Genomic DNA, 14,592 nt, shown 5'->3' with positions numbered 1-14,592 from the left:
GTTGTCAAGTATTATGATGTCTTAGTGTTTACCAAACCAAGACATTACAGAAGAATCTGTCTCAAATGTATTTTCCTCCATCTTATCTTTGATAACTTGATAGCAACAATTGTTACAGCAAGAATACTGGTTCTTGTGTAAATACAGGCTCTTTGGCTTGTAGATCCATCACATTGCTTAATTTTACATGTACTATTACTAGTCTTTTAATTTGCTAAGGAAAAATAAAGCCGCGCAGAATAATTTGGATTTCGACTGAGATGGGCTCCCTGTGAGTCGTCCTGTCAGAGGAGAGCTGGATATGTTAGGAGGTGGGGGTGGTGGGTGTTCACAGGGGTGTCGGACTGGGGGGAAAAAAGGGGACTGAGTACCCAGGGCCCTCATGTGAGGAGGGCCCAAAAATATGCTAGAATGAATAGCTGTGGATGCAGGGAGGGGCCCATAGAAAATGCCTTTCTACTGTGGCCAGAATTTTGTGCTACGCCCCTGGGTGTTTATACCTGAAATCTGACCTGCGCTGTCATTCTACTTATTCAGTGTCTCTAAATATGCACTGGCTACTGGCTGCTCTCCTGCGAGTAAACTGGACTCTTAAAGTTTGGGTAGAGGAAGAACTGTGTTGGGACATTTTATAAAAAAAAAAGTTTTAAATGTGTGTGACACTCTCTCATGGATTTGTTATAGTCCCTGTCCTCCCGGTTTCCTGTCTCTCTCTCTTTCTGTTATGTTAAGTAGCAGGCCTGCTTTCTGTCCACCACTCTCTTTCTCTCTCTCTCTCTCTCTCTCTCCTTGGGTTACAATTCCAAACATGGTTATCCTTCTAGGGCTCTATCAACGCCCACTGTCCCTTATCCCTTCTCTTCCAGCTGTTGGCTCTACAATGCAGGCCGGATGGGTGAGAGAAATAGACAGAAAAGCTACAGCAAGAGAGACGACAGGAAGACTCGGAAGGGAAAGACGGAGTACAGAGAGAGGGAGGAAGGGACGCATAATGAGACAAGACGAAGAAACCCATTCCAGCTGTGTTTCTATAACAAATAGAGCCGTGAGAACTTCATATTGAAGAACTTTCCACTGCACGCCAAGGGAACAAACATTTACTTCTGACATTCTTCTGGCAGTATTAGTTTATTTTTGATCACACAAAACATCTAGTTGTACATGTTGATGGGACGGAAATAGAACCAAAGTTCATTGGATGAGAAGTTATTTGGTCCTGTCATTGTTTTGTGCATCAGAAAAGGTCTCTCCTCAGCTTGTCGTTTGAAGACAAACATGAGCACACACAACTCGACTCTGCTGGACAGCTTGTTTTTTCCCCCTCTCTGCGATGGCTGGACCAACAACACAGAGGGAGCCATCTACCATTTGGGCAACACCATGCTGTTCTTGGGCTACATGGGAGGCAGCGGGGCCTACGGGTGTCTCTTCATCTTCGGCTTCCTGACTCCCGCCTTCGCGTTCATGAGCCTATGGGGTTGGCTAACGATGTGCAGCCTGGATGTCTTCACCTGGAACCTGCTTCTGCTGCTGGCCTGCTTGGCTCAGATCTGCCACCTGCTTTATCGGCTGCACCAGGAGGGCATACGCAGTGAAGAACTGACCGCCCTCTACCAGGCGGTGTACCTGCCGCTGGGCGTGCCCGTCCAGGTGTTCAAGGAGATCGCCGGCGCCTTTGAGAACAAGGTGGTGGAGCTGAAGGCAGGAGAGATGTACGCTGTGGAGGGCAAGACGCCAATCGACCGGCTCTCCTTTCTGCTGTCTGGGAGGTGGGCATGTGTGTGTGTGTGTACATCTGCACACCTGTACTACATAATGCAAGCCACAACCAAACCGTCTCCACAACAATACGAGACACTTGAGTACAGTAAATCATTGAAAACTTTTCTTAAAACTACAGTAACTACAAAACCTTTTTTGGGCCATTTGGAGGCAGTGGAAAGAAGCAGTAAACACACGTCACATACAGTATCATCACCTTTCAAGTTGACATGGCAAACATAATAGCAAACAGTTGCTTATTTACAACAGCGACATTAGCATTAATTTGGAGTCGTGTTTAAGGCTTGTCGATGAATGTAGGTCCAATATTCACTCTCCTTTTAGCTCTGTTTTTGTTCTCCACCAACATCTAAGGGAAATATCTGGCTCTTTAGCTGCTAAATGCTCCACTATGTTCACCGGCTTTCTAAAGCCGTGTTTCCACTGTATGATGCTCTGCTCAACTTGACTCAACCCACTTTTTTGGTACTAGTACTTTTCTCTTTTCATTTCCACTGCAGATAGAAACCCCTCAGTGAGGGTGGGATTCTCAGCTGATCGCCATAGCACATGACACTGCCATGACAACATCTTTAACTTGACACTCGCTGAATCCTTTTATTGGCAACCAAACAGAAGAACGTTTGCATGATTGTTAGTGGTTTTGTGCCATTTAAAAAAAACTGGGTCAAGGATATAAAAAACTTGCAGTTGCCGTTCACGGTAGCTTGGCTATTTAATAATCGTGGGTTTGTACAGGATGTCCCGTGTCACGCTAGTGGAGATTCTCTCTGATCAGTCAGTGGTTTGCAGTGGTTTAACTCCACCTTTTAGTATCAACTCAGCTTGCTTGGAACCTTGACCAAGGTGGTACCAAAAAAAAGTACAAACCTAGCCAAAACCTTTGCTAATTAAAAAACTAAAAAAAGAACGGGTCAAGTAGAGTCGAGTCAAGCCGTACCATGCTTTGGGAAAGCGGCATCATTTTGTCTATCTGCCATTTGGCACTGAGCAGGTACATAGTGCACAGTGAGTTTTTACAGATTTATATAACAGCTTATATAACTTTCTTCTGTGTCTGGAAATGATGACAAATGATGAGAGCAGTGAGAATGAACCTAAACCGTAAATTTGCGGCAAAAACATTTAAGCAAAGTACCTCAAAATTGCACTTTCAACCACCGACTAACACTTGTTTTGAGACAACCTCCACAAAAACTGAATACTAAAAGCTTCCGACAGTGCTATCTATTTCCAGGCTGTTGCAGAAGTTTACATAATTGTACAGATGTTCATGTTATTTTACATTATGTTTAACCTTCTCAACCAAGTCGGGTTAAGGTAGTTCTTCTTTCCATTTTAATTATAAATAAGCTGCAGGATTCAGTGTCACTGAGATTAAGACTAAAACAAATAATACTATAAAACATAAACATAATACTATAGTATTTATTGATTTAAATTCCTCAGCTCACCCATTGTTTGAAAGAAATCTCCTATTTTAACTGACTACGGCAGAACTGGATTCCTATTTTGGACTCTTTCATGCTGTTGGCAGTGTGTAACCGTCACAGGAAATGTATCCTCTTCATCCAAACATCCTCAAAGTAGAGCTGCATTAAATTTCACAGTCCTGGAGCCTACACAAGAGAAATGTAGTAAACAGTATTTTTGTCTGTGACTCACCAGGGTGTCGTCCTTCTGCACTCTGCCAGCTGGTTAAATGATATCTTTGTACTTTGGGACTGGAGTGGACGCTGATGGCTTCTCTTAAATTCATCATTGTAGATTAAATGTTGGCCACGCTGCCAACAGCTCATGAGTACGAGCCAAATCTAAAACAACAAACAAAGGAACAAAAATCTAATAATGATTTTTGTCATTTTATATTCTTGTTCATCCTTAATTTTCATTCAGATTTAAAGATTTGCATTACTGATATGTAATCAACATCTGTTTTTAGTGTTTAACTACTAAATGTGTTACTTAAGACATTTCCATTCAATCAACAGTCTCCTGTTTGGTATGTTAATGTCCACGATATGGCCAAAAGTATGTGGACACACAAACACGTGATTGCTGGGACTCATTCTCATCTCATTCCAAAACGTAAAAAATCTGCTGCTGTAGACTTTTCACAAGATGTTTGAATCTGGCTGCAGCGATTTGCTCCCCATCAGTCACACGAGCGTTAGTGATTTTGGCCACTGATGTCGGCGATAAGGTCCAGTTCATCTCAAAGGTGTTGGATGGGGTCGAGGTCAGCCGTCTACCATTGGTAGTTTCTGCACCTGGCTTTGTGCACAAGTTTATTGGAAATGTTGCCACAAAATTGGAAGCACACTAAAGATAGAAGTGTCCACATTTAATTTTACTATAAGATCTGAATACTTCTTCCACCACTGGTTTGACCTGTAATGATTTCTTTCAGTAGATGTCAGGTGATTGACGTAAGGCAGATCGTTTGTAGCACTGATGTGCTAACATTCAATTCAAGTTGTCATAAGGATAAAACAGAAACTTCTGACGTAATCCAATAAAAGTTTAATGTTTAGTGTGCTGGATTATCTCACTCTGTGGAAGTTATTCTTTTTCTTAAATAAAGTTTCCTTCTATGGGAGGAATGTATATGATTTTGGAAAGAATCCTGGCAGAAGAAGCTTGGTATTATCAATTCATCTTAAAGATGTTCCATGTATGTTTGAGTGGTGAAAGAAGTACTCATATCCTTTACTTAAGTAGAAATACTATAGTCTAACAATACTCCACAAGTAAAAGTCCTGAATTCAAAATATTACTTAAATCTGGGGTAGGCATACATTTTTTATGTTGTTGGGCAAAACATCCGTAATAACCATACAACATATTGTAATTCAAGTGGTCTGAGAGAAAACTAGACTACTGCACCTCCTCTTGGCTCTGTTTTAAAGTGATGGTTCGGAGTAATTTCACCCTAGGGTCCTTTGCACCATGACCTCGAGCCAAACACCCCCCCAGAAGCTTTTTTCACCTGGGTCTAACATTGGGCGAGTTAGCGTAGAGTAGCGTTATCAGCTGAATAGCTTAGCGCAGGGGCTAATGGACCCACATTTGTATCTCGTAAATGACCCCACTAATAATGCCCAAAGGTCTACACTAGTACAAATATGTTATGCACTCATAAAACGATGGATTGGAAAGTTTGTAAGTACACCAGAAGTTTATGAACACTTGCCTGCTCTCTTCTGCTCTCTGTTGCTGCTGCTACCTGCAGTTAGACGAGTGCTTAGGGCTGTCTACAAATTACTACACCGAAAAGAGATACAACAAAAATATTTATTAATTTAATGATTAAATAAGGTAATGTCTCCAAACTTACCTCAATTATTACTTGTCTCCTGCTAGTTATATTACAGCACTTACTTTAAAAAATAAGTTAAATTAAAAAATATTTTTGTTGCATCTCTTTTCGGTGTTGTAATTTGTAGACGGCCCTAAGCACTCGGTCTCAACAGCAGCAACAACAACAGCAGAGAGCAGAAGCCAGCAGGCAAGTGTTATTTACATAAACTTCTGGTGTACTTACAAACTTTTCAATCCATCGTTTTATGAGTGCATAACCTATATATACTAGTGTAGACCTTTGGTATCATTTCGGGCATTATTAGTGGGGTCATTTAAGAGATACAAACGTGGGTCCATTAGCCCCTGCGGCTAAGCTATTCAGCAGCTAACGCTACTCTACGCTAACTCGCCCAATGTTAGACCCAGGTGAAAAAAGCTTCTGGGGGTGTGTTTGGCTCGAGGTCATGGTGCAAAGGACCCTAGGGTGAAATTACTCCGAACCATCACTTTAAGGCTTAGATAATCTAGCCCGTGACGGGAGACTTTGGCCAATCACAGGTCATTTCAGAGAGAGAGGGAGCGTTTCTATTGGCTGTTCTGCACATGCAGAAAGAGAGGGGAGAGGGAAAGCTGCAGGACGAGGTCTGACTACTTTAAATTGCTGTTTTTTTTTTACTGACTGCAGCTTTAAATACAAAAGTATTATGAGCAAAATGTATCAAAAGTAAAAGTACTCATTGTGCAGAATGGCTCCTACATTGTTATATCTAGGCTTGAGGCGTAGAATAGAACATTACGTAATTAGGATAGAAAAAATTTAACTGTATTCTGTTAAAGTTACAGAGACAAATGTGTAATCAGATTAAAGTTACATTTAGTAAAAATGGGGATTAGCAGGATTACCATTTTAGAATACATTTTAAAATAAAGAATGACATACTGACATTACAACACTTCACCAGTCACACACACACCACCACTGTGTAACAAATGTAACAAGTGTAACAAATTCATTATCATGGCCATTAAAGTACTTAATGAAAGTACAGGGGCAATGCAGAGTCTGCCCATAATTGGTATTGAACTATTAAAGTAATCCAAAAGTAACAAAGTAATCAATTTATGGCTTTAATATTATGATACTTGGATTAGGTTACTGACTTTTGACTACATTTTTTAACATGTAGTAAGTCATTGTATCGGAATACATTTTTTAAAGGTCCCATGACATGGTGCTCTTTGGATGCTTTTATGTAGACCTTAGTGGTCCCCTAATACTGTATCTGAAGTCTCTTTCCCAAAATTCAGCCTTGGTGCAGAATTACAGCCACTAGAGCCAGTCCCAATGAGCTTTCTTTAGAATGTGCCATTTCTGGGTCTGTAGCTTTAAATGCTTGTTTGAAAGCCATGATGTCTCTCTCTTTCTCATGGGTGGGCCAAATTCTCTGGGCGGGCAAAGCAGAGAAAGGGGAGGTAACCTTGCTCCTTATGACCTCATAAGGAGAAGATTCCAGATCGGCCCATCTGAGCTTTCATTTTCTCAAAGGCAGAGCAGGATACCCAGGGCTCGGTTTACACCTATCACCATTTCTAGCCACTGGGGGACCATAGGCAGGCTGGGGGAATGCATATTAGTGTTAAAAACCTCATAAAGTGAAATTTTCATGCCATGGGACCTTTAAGTAACCCTACCAACCCTGGTAATATTGCTGTAGAATATTTTATTTTTCTGTTTTTATTACTAACAAATTTTACAAAATTTTGATGTTGTAATTTGTCAATTTGGAGACTCTTTTAGATACATCACTATGTATACTACTGGATAGATTAGTATAATACTGCATCATATCACATACTGTAAGCATATCTGTTTTTTATCATTTAACTAGAAGTGTCAAATAAATGTAGTGCAGTAAAAAGTATAATATTAACTCAAATGCAGTAGAGTAGAAGTATAAAGGTCTCCTCAAGTTGTTTTGTTAACTGTTATGTCTAATTGTGAATGTATTGTATACGTTTGCCTTTAAGGACCCCTTGAAAACGAGATGGTACATCTCAAGGGGCTATCCCTAATAAAGAATTTCCTATAAAGTAGCATAAAATGGAAATATTCAAGTTCTTTTCATCACTGTACTTTTTAAGGAACTAGTCAGTCTGTCCATAGTTGCCCTAGCAGAGACATTCATGCTAACATTTAGTTGCAAAGTTACCTCAAGCTCTCATTATCACTTCCTAATCTCTCTCTCTCTCTCTCTCTCTCTCTCTCTCTCAGGATCAATGTATCTTTGGAGGGACAGTTCCTGCATTACATCCACCACCACCAGTTCCTCGACTCTCCAGAGTGGGAGTCTCTCAGACCAAACGAGGAGGGAAAGTTCCAGGTACCGTACGTGCAGTTAATTCATGAGGCTCCAAGTCCCAAGTGTGGCAGTAAACTGTTAAATTAACTTAAAGGATTTGGAACAAGAAACCAAGACGTGGATATCAAGTTGTCTTTTGTTTCCCTTCTGTCCGACTCTGCCTCTGACTGATAAACTGATAAACTGAACAAAGCAGTTGTCCTCTTCTTTTTCACATAGCCTATCCCGTTGCTTTAGATTAGTTCAGTTAAAGTAGAAACAAGGCCTAAAGGTCATGTTGGACATTCACAGGTTTGTCTCCAGGACTGAACAGGGTTTCAAACAGGAAGGCTGTGCTGGATATTTTGATCAATGAGCTGCACAAATAGAAATATAGCTGCAACAAACGATTATTAATCAATCTTCTGTTTACTTTCTAGATTAATTGATTCTTTATTTTATCTATAAAATGTCAGAAAATAGTGAAAAATGTCAGTTATAATCTACCACAGTAAAGTGTAAACCACACCCCTGTGTCAATTACTGGAAATGAAAAGTAACCCCAAGAATGTGTGCAACCTAAACAAATAATAAACAATACAGAACAATACACATTTTGGCTCCCACATATAAAATAGAAAGAATTACAATAAAAATACTATTTAAAAAAATAAAGATTCTAATATTTCTTCTTATTTTAAAGGGGACATTGCTCCATTTTGGAAAATACTCCATCACTTCCTGATTTAAAACTTTGGAAAGAACCAGGCTAGCTGTTTCCCCTGCCTTCAATCTTTATGCTAAACTAAGCCAACATCCCTGCTGGCTCCAACTTGAATGACAGATGAGTGGTATCAATCTTCTCATCTAACTCTCGACAAGAAGGCCAATACGTGTACAGTATTTCCCAAAATTATTGACAAATAACTTATATTTGAATGGAATAGAAGCAATGTTTTTGCCGTTGCTCCATACTCCATACAAAAAGTCCACAAACTCTAACAGGCCGGCTACATTGCACGTGTAATTATGCAGAGCGGATGTTCCAACACTATGCTTCCACTATAATCAATAAAACTGGCTACACCGGGCATTACAGCAGCGCCTAAGTGGTATGCACCGCGGAGATCCGCTCTCCAAGCATAAAAATAGGACAGTCTTCGATTTATATGGGGGGTGTGGCCTTGACCAACTGCCACTTTGCTCGTTTGAAAGCCATGATGTCTCTCTCTCATGGGTGGGCCAAATTCTCTGGACGGGCAAAGCAGAGAAAGGGGAGGTAACCTTGCTCCTTATGACCTCATAAGGAACAAGATTCCAGATCGGCCCATCTGAGCTTTCATTTTCTCAAAGGCAGAGCAGGATACCCAGGGCTCGGTTTACACCTATCACCATTTCTAGCCACTGGGGGACCATAGGCAAGCTGGGGGAACTCATATTAATGTTAAAAAACTTCATAAAGTGAAATTGTTATGCCATGGGACCTTTAATGACAATTTAATGTCAATGAGCGTATTGGCAGTTTTGTTTTTGAGAGTTTTTTTTTTTTTTCTCATTTGCTAACAGCTAACAGTAGATTGACATTTCACATCGCTGTGCCAGCTCCAAAAACGGAAGCCTGTGACTCACACAATCCTACACCATGTGTGAGCAGCAGGTGTAGCCAGTTAAAAGAAACATTCCGGGGAACATCCGCTCCGCTAACGGTCTGCAAACGTTACGCGCGCAGTGTAGCCGAAGCGTAGCACTTTAATATTCAGGTGTTTTATTCATACTCCCCAGGTGACCATGACAGCAGAGGAAGACTCCCGCTACATCTCATGGCGTCGCCGGCGCCTCTATTTGGTGATGTCAAAGCAGCGTTACATCACCCGTGTCTTCTCCGTCATGCTGGGCTACGACATCGCCGAGAAGCTCTATAACCTCAACAACAAGCTCTACATCAAGAGCGGCGTGCTGTTGGACATCCGCCTGCCCAGCCTCTACCACGTGCTGGCCCCCTCCTCGCAGGGCAGCGAGGGCGGCAGCGGTAGCGGCAGCGACGGGGGCACTGGCAAGGAGCATCCGCAGGGTGAAGACCCGGCACCGGCCTACCAGATGTCCGATCCAGCCCAGTTTCAACCCCACCTGCAGGGACCAAGGCACCCCACCTTGGATGAACACCAGGCCCCCCAGCATGACCGCTATCAGCACCCCTGGGCGTCAGACGGCGAGCTGCCCACTGGTGAGGACTCCACCAGCCTGGTCCTGGAGGACTTTGCTGATGTGGCGGGCTCCTTAACTGATTATGGCAGTGAGAGGGATTATTTGAGGTAGAGGGCAGGGTGCTGGAGCTAACACACTGGGTCACCACTTAAGCTACATGTAAGTACCTCACCTGGGCGGAGAGTGGCGTAGGGGGGGGCATGTGCATGGGTGACTTGCAGTGCACAATTCTTACTAACCTGGCTTTACACAGACACAGTATAGGGCTGGGCGTTTTGGATAATATGGATAATGCAATGGTGGAAAGTTACTAAGTACATTTCTTCAAGTAGGGTACTTAAGTAGCCAACATTTTTAACATCATTCTATTTTGAGTATTTCTATTTCCGCTTTCACATCTCAGAAGATTATTTTTTAATCCACAACATTAACTTTATATTAACTATGCAGATTTAGATATCACAATTACTAAACATATGATCATCTTGAAATATGATTGATTAATATGAATTCAGTTATCAAGTACAAACTCTAAAACACTTTAAAAGTGTTATATTTTGCATAATGACTACTTTTACCTAGCTTAAGTACATTTGCTGATAAATGCTTATGTACTTTTACTTAAGTCATTTTTTAATGGAGTATTTTTTATTTATTTTATATATATTATTTATTGTTATTTTGTTTTTACTTAAGTACTTCATCCAGCACTGGACAAAATGCATACAGGATTAAAATAGTCAGCTTGATTGGACTAAATTGGAGTAAATGTAATTAGTTACATTCCACCACTGTGTGTGTGTGTGTGTGTGTGTGTGTGTGTGTGTGTGTGTGTGTGTGTGTGTGTGTGTGTGTGTGTGTGTGTGTGTGTGTGTGTGTGTGTGTGTGTGTGTGAGAGAGAGAGAGAGAGAGAGAGGTCAGTAAGGATTCAATACTGTACTGTTTGTTGGAGCAGCTGTGTTCTTATCTGATGAGGATGAGAGTTTAAAAATTTAGGGGGAAAATGCATTACCATGCTAATAATCCAGAGTGCTCACCCCCTTCCCCCCACACACCCCCGCATGCCTTCCCACCATCCTAAAAGCAGCCTTCGCCCAATCACAGGTGGAGGATCACATTTCATAGCTGGGTGGTGTCAGAGTCGGGTTTGGGTTGCAGGGCGGCTGTGAAGCAGTAGGTCAAATCTATCACAGACAGTAGTAACACAGCTTCAGTTCAGACATAGTAGGCCAAAAATCTGCAAAATATGATTCGAGAACTTTCCTTACTACTGTATGCCCCAGCGTCAATCTTGCATATTTGAAGAAAAGTCCTGCATAAACTTGTGATATTTATTGCATGTCTGGGTCCATGTGTGTGAATGACTAGCAAAGTGTCAGCTGTTACAAAATAAAATATATATGTAACAGCTGCCTGGTTTTGGCATGAGTCCCTCAGAATTAAAGAGAAAAGGGTATCTTTCTAGAACATTCAACACACGCACACTCATGTGGAAAAGATGTAATATGTGAACACACAGGCTTCTGGCTCTCTGCAAGCATGCAGGGTGGTGATTGGGGAGGGACAACGATAAACACCCACCTTTAGTATTCAATTCAATTCAATTCAAGCAAGGCGGGGTTACAGACACAAAATGGTATCTATCTAATTATGTGTTCCAAAAATACAGAGTCTGGGAGATCTCTTATAATATTAACGAGAGCCTGTCAGTGTTAAAAACAGCACTTTTAGTGGACATACATTGAAGGTGCACATTTATCCTAAAGTATTACATGCTGCCCGGTTAGCGGCTGCCGGTTAAAGCATTCTCGCTCATTACTGGATCAATTTCAATGTTCACATAAGTCACTTAGACTTGGGGTCTTCAACATTTTTTAAGCCAAGGACCCCTTAACTGAAATAGAGACGGAGCAGGGACCCCTTACTACATATATTGTATAAAATGAAGTTGCATAATAAACTGGGCCTACAATAACGTGTAGGGCAATCTAAAACCTTTATCCATACCTTCTTAGTGCATAGAATACTAAGCTATTAAAATAGCCTAATAATTGTTGCCGTAATTTTAAATTATGTTTTAATGTTAAACATACTTGTGGCACAGTGAATCCTTAGGATTAACTGTATCTATGGATGTCTTTAATGACCACCTTACATATAGGCCAGTAAGCATTGGGGATTTATATTTGCTAATAATATGTTGGATTCATGTTAAGACTTTTTGATAATAAAAAAATTAACAATAGGCCTAATTTTGAGTCCCCCCTGCATTGACTCTGAGGACACCCTAGGGTCCTGGACAGCCTGTTGAAGATCCCTGACTTAGACACAAATGCATGGGAAAATAGGGTCCAGGTTAAAAAATATCAAAATTCCCCTTTAAGGCAGCTCCTGCATTTTTACCTTATCTTGAGGGACCTCTATGTCACTATGTAATACTAATACTAATAATTACTGTTGAAATTATGTTTACATTATAAATATTCTTAAATAGTTTTTCTAAAACATGGGGTCAGAGATCTCAATTAGGGCTTGTGAGCATTGGTAGAAGTAGCAGACTACTGACCTTAGGTAGATCGCCCATAGGAAGATATTTGGAATGTATTGGACACAGCTACATTTGTTATATGTAATAAAACAAGCAACAATGTTAGTTACAAAGAATATACATATAAATTATATATTATTAGTTACATTGAATTATTGATCATGTCATGCACTGCTCCACAGTGCCATCTGGTGGGGCCCGGCCCCTAATGCAAAGACGTCACTGCAGTTGTTAGTTCTTTTGTTTGTTTTTTAAACACGTTGGATTCATAGATTTAACTGACAAACGAGCTTTGTTTCTAACCTTTACATAACACAATTATTACCAACCAACAAATCGGTGAAGTGACATTTGTTTCTCAAGTTGTTTGAATAAATTACAACTTTTTTGTTCCCGTTTGTTTGATCATTTCTCTCTGTGGAGGATAAACAGCACTGAAGCTACAGAACCTGTTCTTTTAATGTGCCACATGTTGCAGTTTCTCTGTAGTTTGGATGTGACACAGCAGCAGCACAACGTGTTTCCACTGTCGGTCATGTTATCAGGATGTCAGTAGGGTTTGTTGTGTGATCATGAGAACCCTAACCGAAGCTTCGATGTTGACTCTACAGGAGGGGATAGTGACGGGGATCTACCACCTCGATTCCAGAGGGGCAGAGCGCCACTGGCTCCCACCGACACTCCCAAACTGTGAGAACAGTCTCTCCTGGAAACAGTATATTATATTATTTACTGTATAGCAGTATGAATGTGTCACAGCTCAATTGTTATGTCTCCTCACTCTGTCCCTGTTCTCACCTCACTTCACTCATCTTTAGTCCTGAGCATGAAGACTTTGTTTTTCTCTATTTAAATTGCAGTTTGAGTGATGAGACAGCTAATATGGATATCTTTCAACAATAAATACTGTTGGGGCTGATGTTTATCATCATAATAACTTCAATTCATTGAACGCCCACAAATTACAAGTGCTTTGTGTTGCCTAAAAGTTTTTGTGTCAAGATTTAAAGTCTCTGAAGCAGCATTCAGGCCACCAAATCTGCCTTAAAATCCTAAAGACAGGGGGACCCACCACATGTATTCAACTTTAGTCAAACTTGTAGATGTTTTAGCATTTCAACGAACATGGCATTTACAAAATCTATAATTCAACAACTGAGCGAACCAATAAAATGCTCAAAGAACATTTATATTGTGTGTTTATTTAGCTGCAGGGAATCATTAAAGAAGGACATGTTGACTTGCAGATAAACTGTATCCAACATTTAATAAACTGTCCACAATCTGTATTAAATCCTAATTACACCATGATCTTAAGTGGCACTGAAACATTACGGACAGAGGGACAGCCTTCACCTTACCAGCACATTAAAAGTCTGAAATTATATTTTTATGTAATAAAAATGGATTCTGTGATGCTGAAACAGATGAATTTGGTTTTCATCCCACTTATATTTGATGTTAGAACTATGACTTTGTTAGAACTATGACTTTGTTTGATTTGGACTTCACGTGATTGAATGTTAATTTTTGATCTTTGTTTTTTTTCACAACTCATACTCATTGTTACAAAGAGTATTGATTTAACTTAGTACGATTACACATTTTCTGGATCTGACTGATTTGAACAGACCTGCATTATACCCAATTCTTAATCCTTTCAAGATCTGGAAAATATTTAGTTTTGCATACTTCCTGAGAACTTTCCAGACATGTGTATGAATACTTACAAAATGTACAAAACCTGCAACTTGGCAGTTTAGATTTCATGTTTAGTTTATTTATCTGAATGCACCATTGATGCCAATTTCATTTGGAGGTCAACCTCTTCTTCCTTTGTAACTGAGAACTGAATACACACATGTACGTATACTGTGAATTCCATTATATCGTCCCGTTACTGCTTTGCTAAATTACAAGATGGGATTAAAATGATGAAGTCAGTGTTTTTAAAAAAGTATTTTCATGGGCCAAGATTTCTCCATAAAGCTCTTTGTGTGCAGTGAAAATGTAGTTTTGTTTTCTGTGACTGTGTACTTCCTGTCTGTCAGGGGCGTAGCACAACATTCTGGGCCCTGAAGAAAGGCATTTTCTATGGGCCCCTCCCCGCATCAAACAGCTATTCATTCTAGCATTTTTTTGGACCCTCCTCACATGAGGGCCCTGGGTACTCAGCCCCCTTTTCCACCCCAGTCCGACGCCCCTGCTGTCTGTCACAAGACCACTCAACACTGCGGTTATAGCCCCCATTATTAATGCGTCAGATGAGAAAATCTCCAATTGTGCTAATCTTTGATTACAGAATAATATACAAAAGGTTCCCCTGACGGTTTCTCCTGATTTAGATGAGTTGCAGTTTTGATTCTGCAGTGCTGATTATATTTGTTTCCATTCCAGTATCTAACACACCAACGT

The 14,592-nt window shown here is 40.5% G+C and overlaps 1 protein-coding gene across 2 annotated transcripts; it reads left to right on the top strand.

The window, feature by feature from the left end:
- The first annotated feature begins 860 nt into the window (after positions 1-860).
- On the top strand, positions 861-14,173 carry popdc2 (popeye domain cAMP effector 2). 2 transcript variants are annotated; one of them, XM_028592112.1, is made up of 4 exons: positions 861-1,769; positions 7,358-7,466; positions 9,207-9,648; positions 12,789-14,173. In XM_028592112.1, the coding sequence occupies exons 1-4, from the start codon at positions 1,276-1,278 to the stop codon at positions 12,869-12,871; spliced, it is 1,128 nt and encodes a 375-aa protein (XP_028447913.1). In that variant the 5' UTR covers positions 861-1,275; the 3' UTR covers positions 12,872-14,173. The 2 variants fall into 2 exon arrangements, with proteins under 2 accessions (XP_028447913.1, XP_028447912.1); XM_028592111.1 differs by having other exon boundaries at positions 9,207-9,788; positions 12,789-12,871.
- Positions 14,174-14,592: the final 419 nt, after the last annotated feature.

The sequence above is a fragment of the Perca flavescens genome, chromosome 11 (assembly GCF_004354835.1).
Source record: "Perca flavescens isolate YP-PL-M2 chromosome 11, PFLA_1.0, whole genome shotgun sequence".
Lineage (NCBI taxonomy): Eukaryota > Metazoa > Chordata > Actinopteri > Perciformes > Percidae > Perca > Perca flavescens.
The sequence above is the reverse complement of the archived record's forward strand: the minus strand, read 5'-3'. Positions and strand labels throughout refer to the sequence as shown.

Excerpts from the sequence above, each read along its gene's own strand:
- popdc2 (XM_028592111.1), top strand. The coding sequence starts at position 1,276 with ATGAGCACACACAACTCGACTCTGCTGGACAGCTTGTTTTTTCCCCCT. Across the intron at positions 1,770-7,357 it reads TCCTTTCTGCTGTCTGGGAG|GATCAATGTATCTTTGGAGG; the intron begins GTGGGCATGTGT and ends TCTCTCTCTCAG. Across the intron at positions 7,467-9,206 it reads ACGAGGAGGGAAAGTTCCAG|GTGACCATGACAGCAGAGGA; the intron begins GTACCGTACGTG and ends CATACTCCCCAG.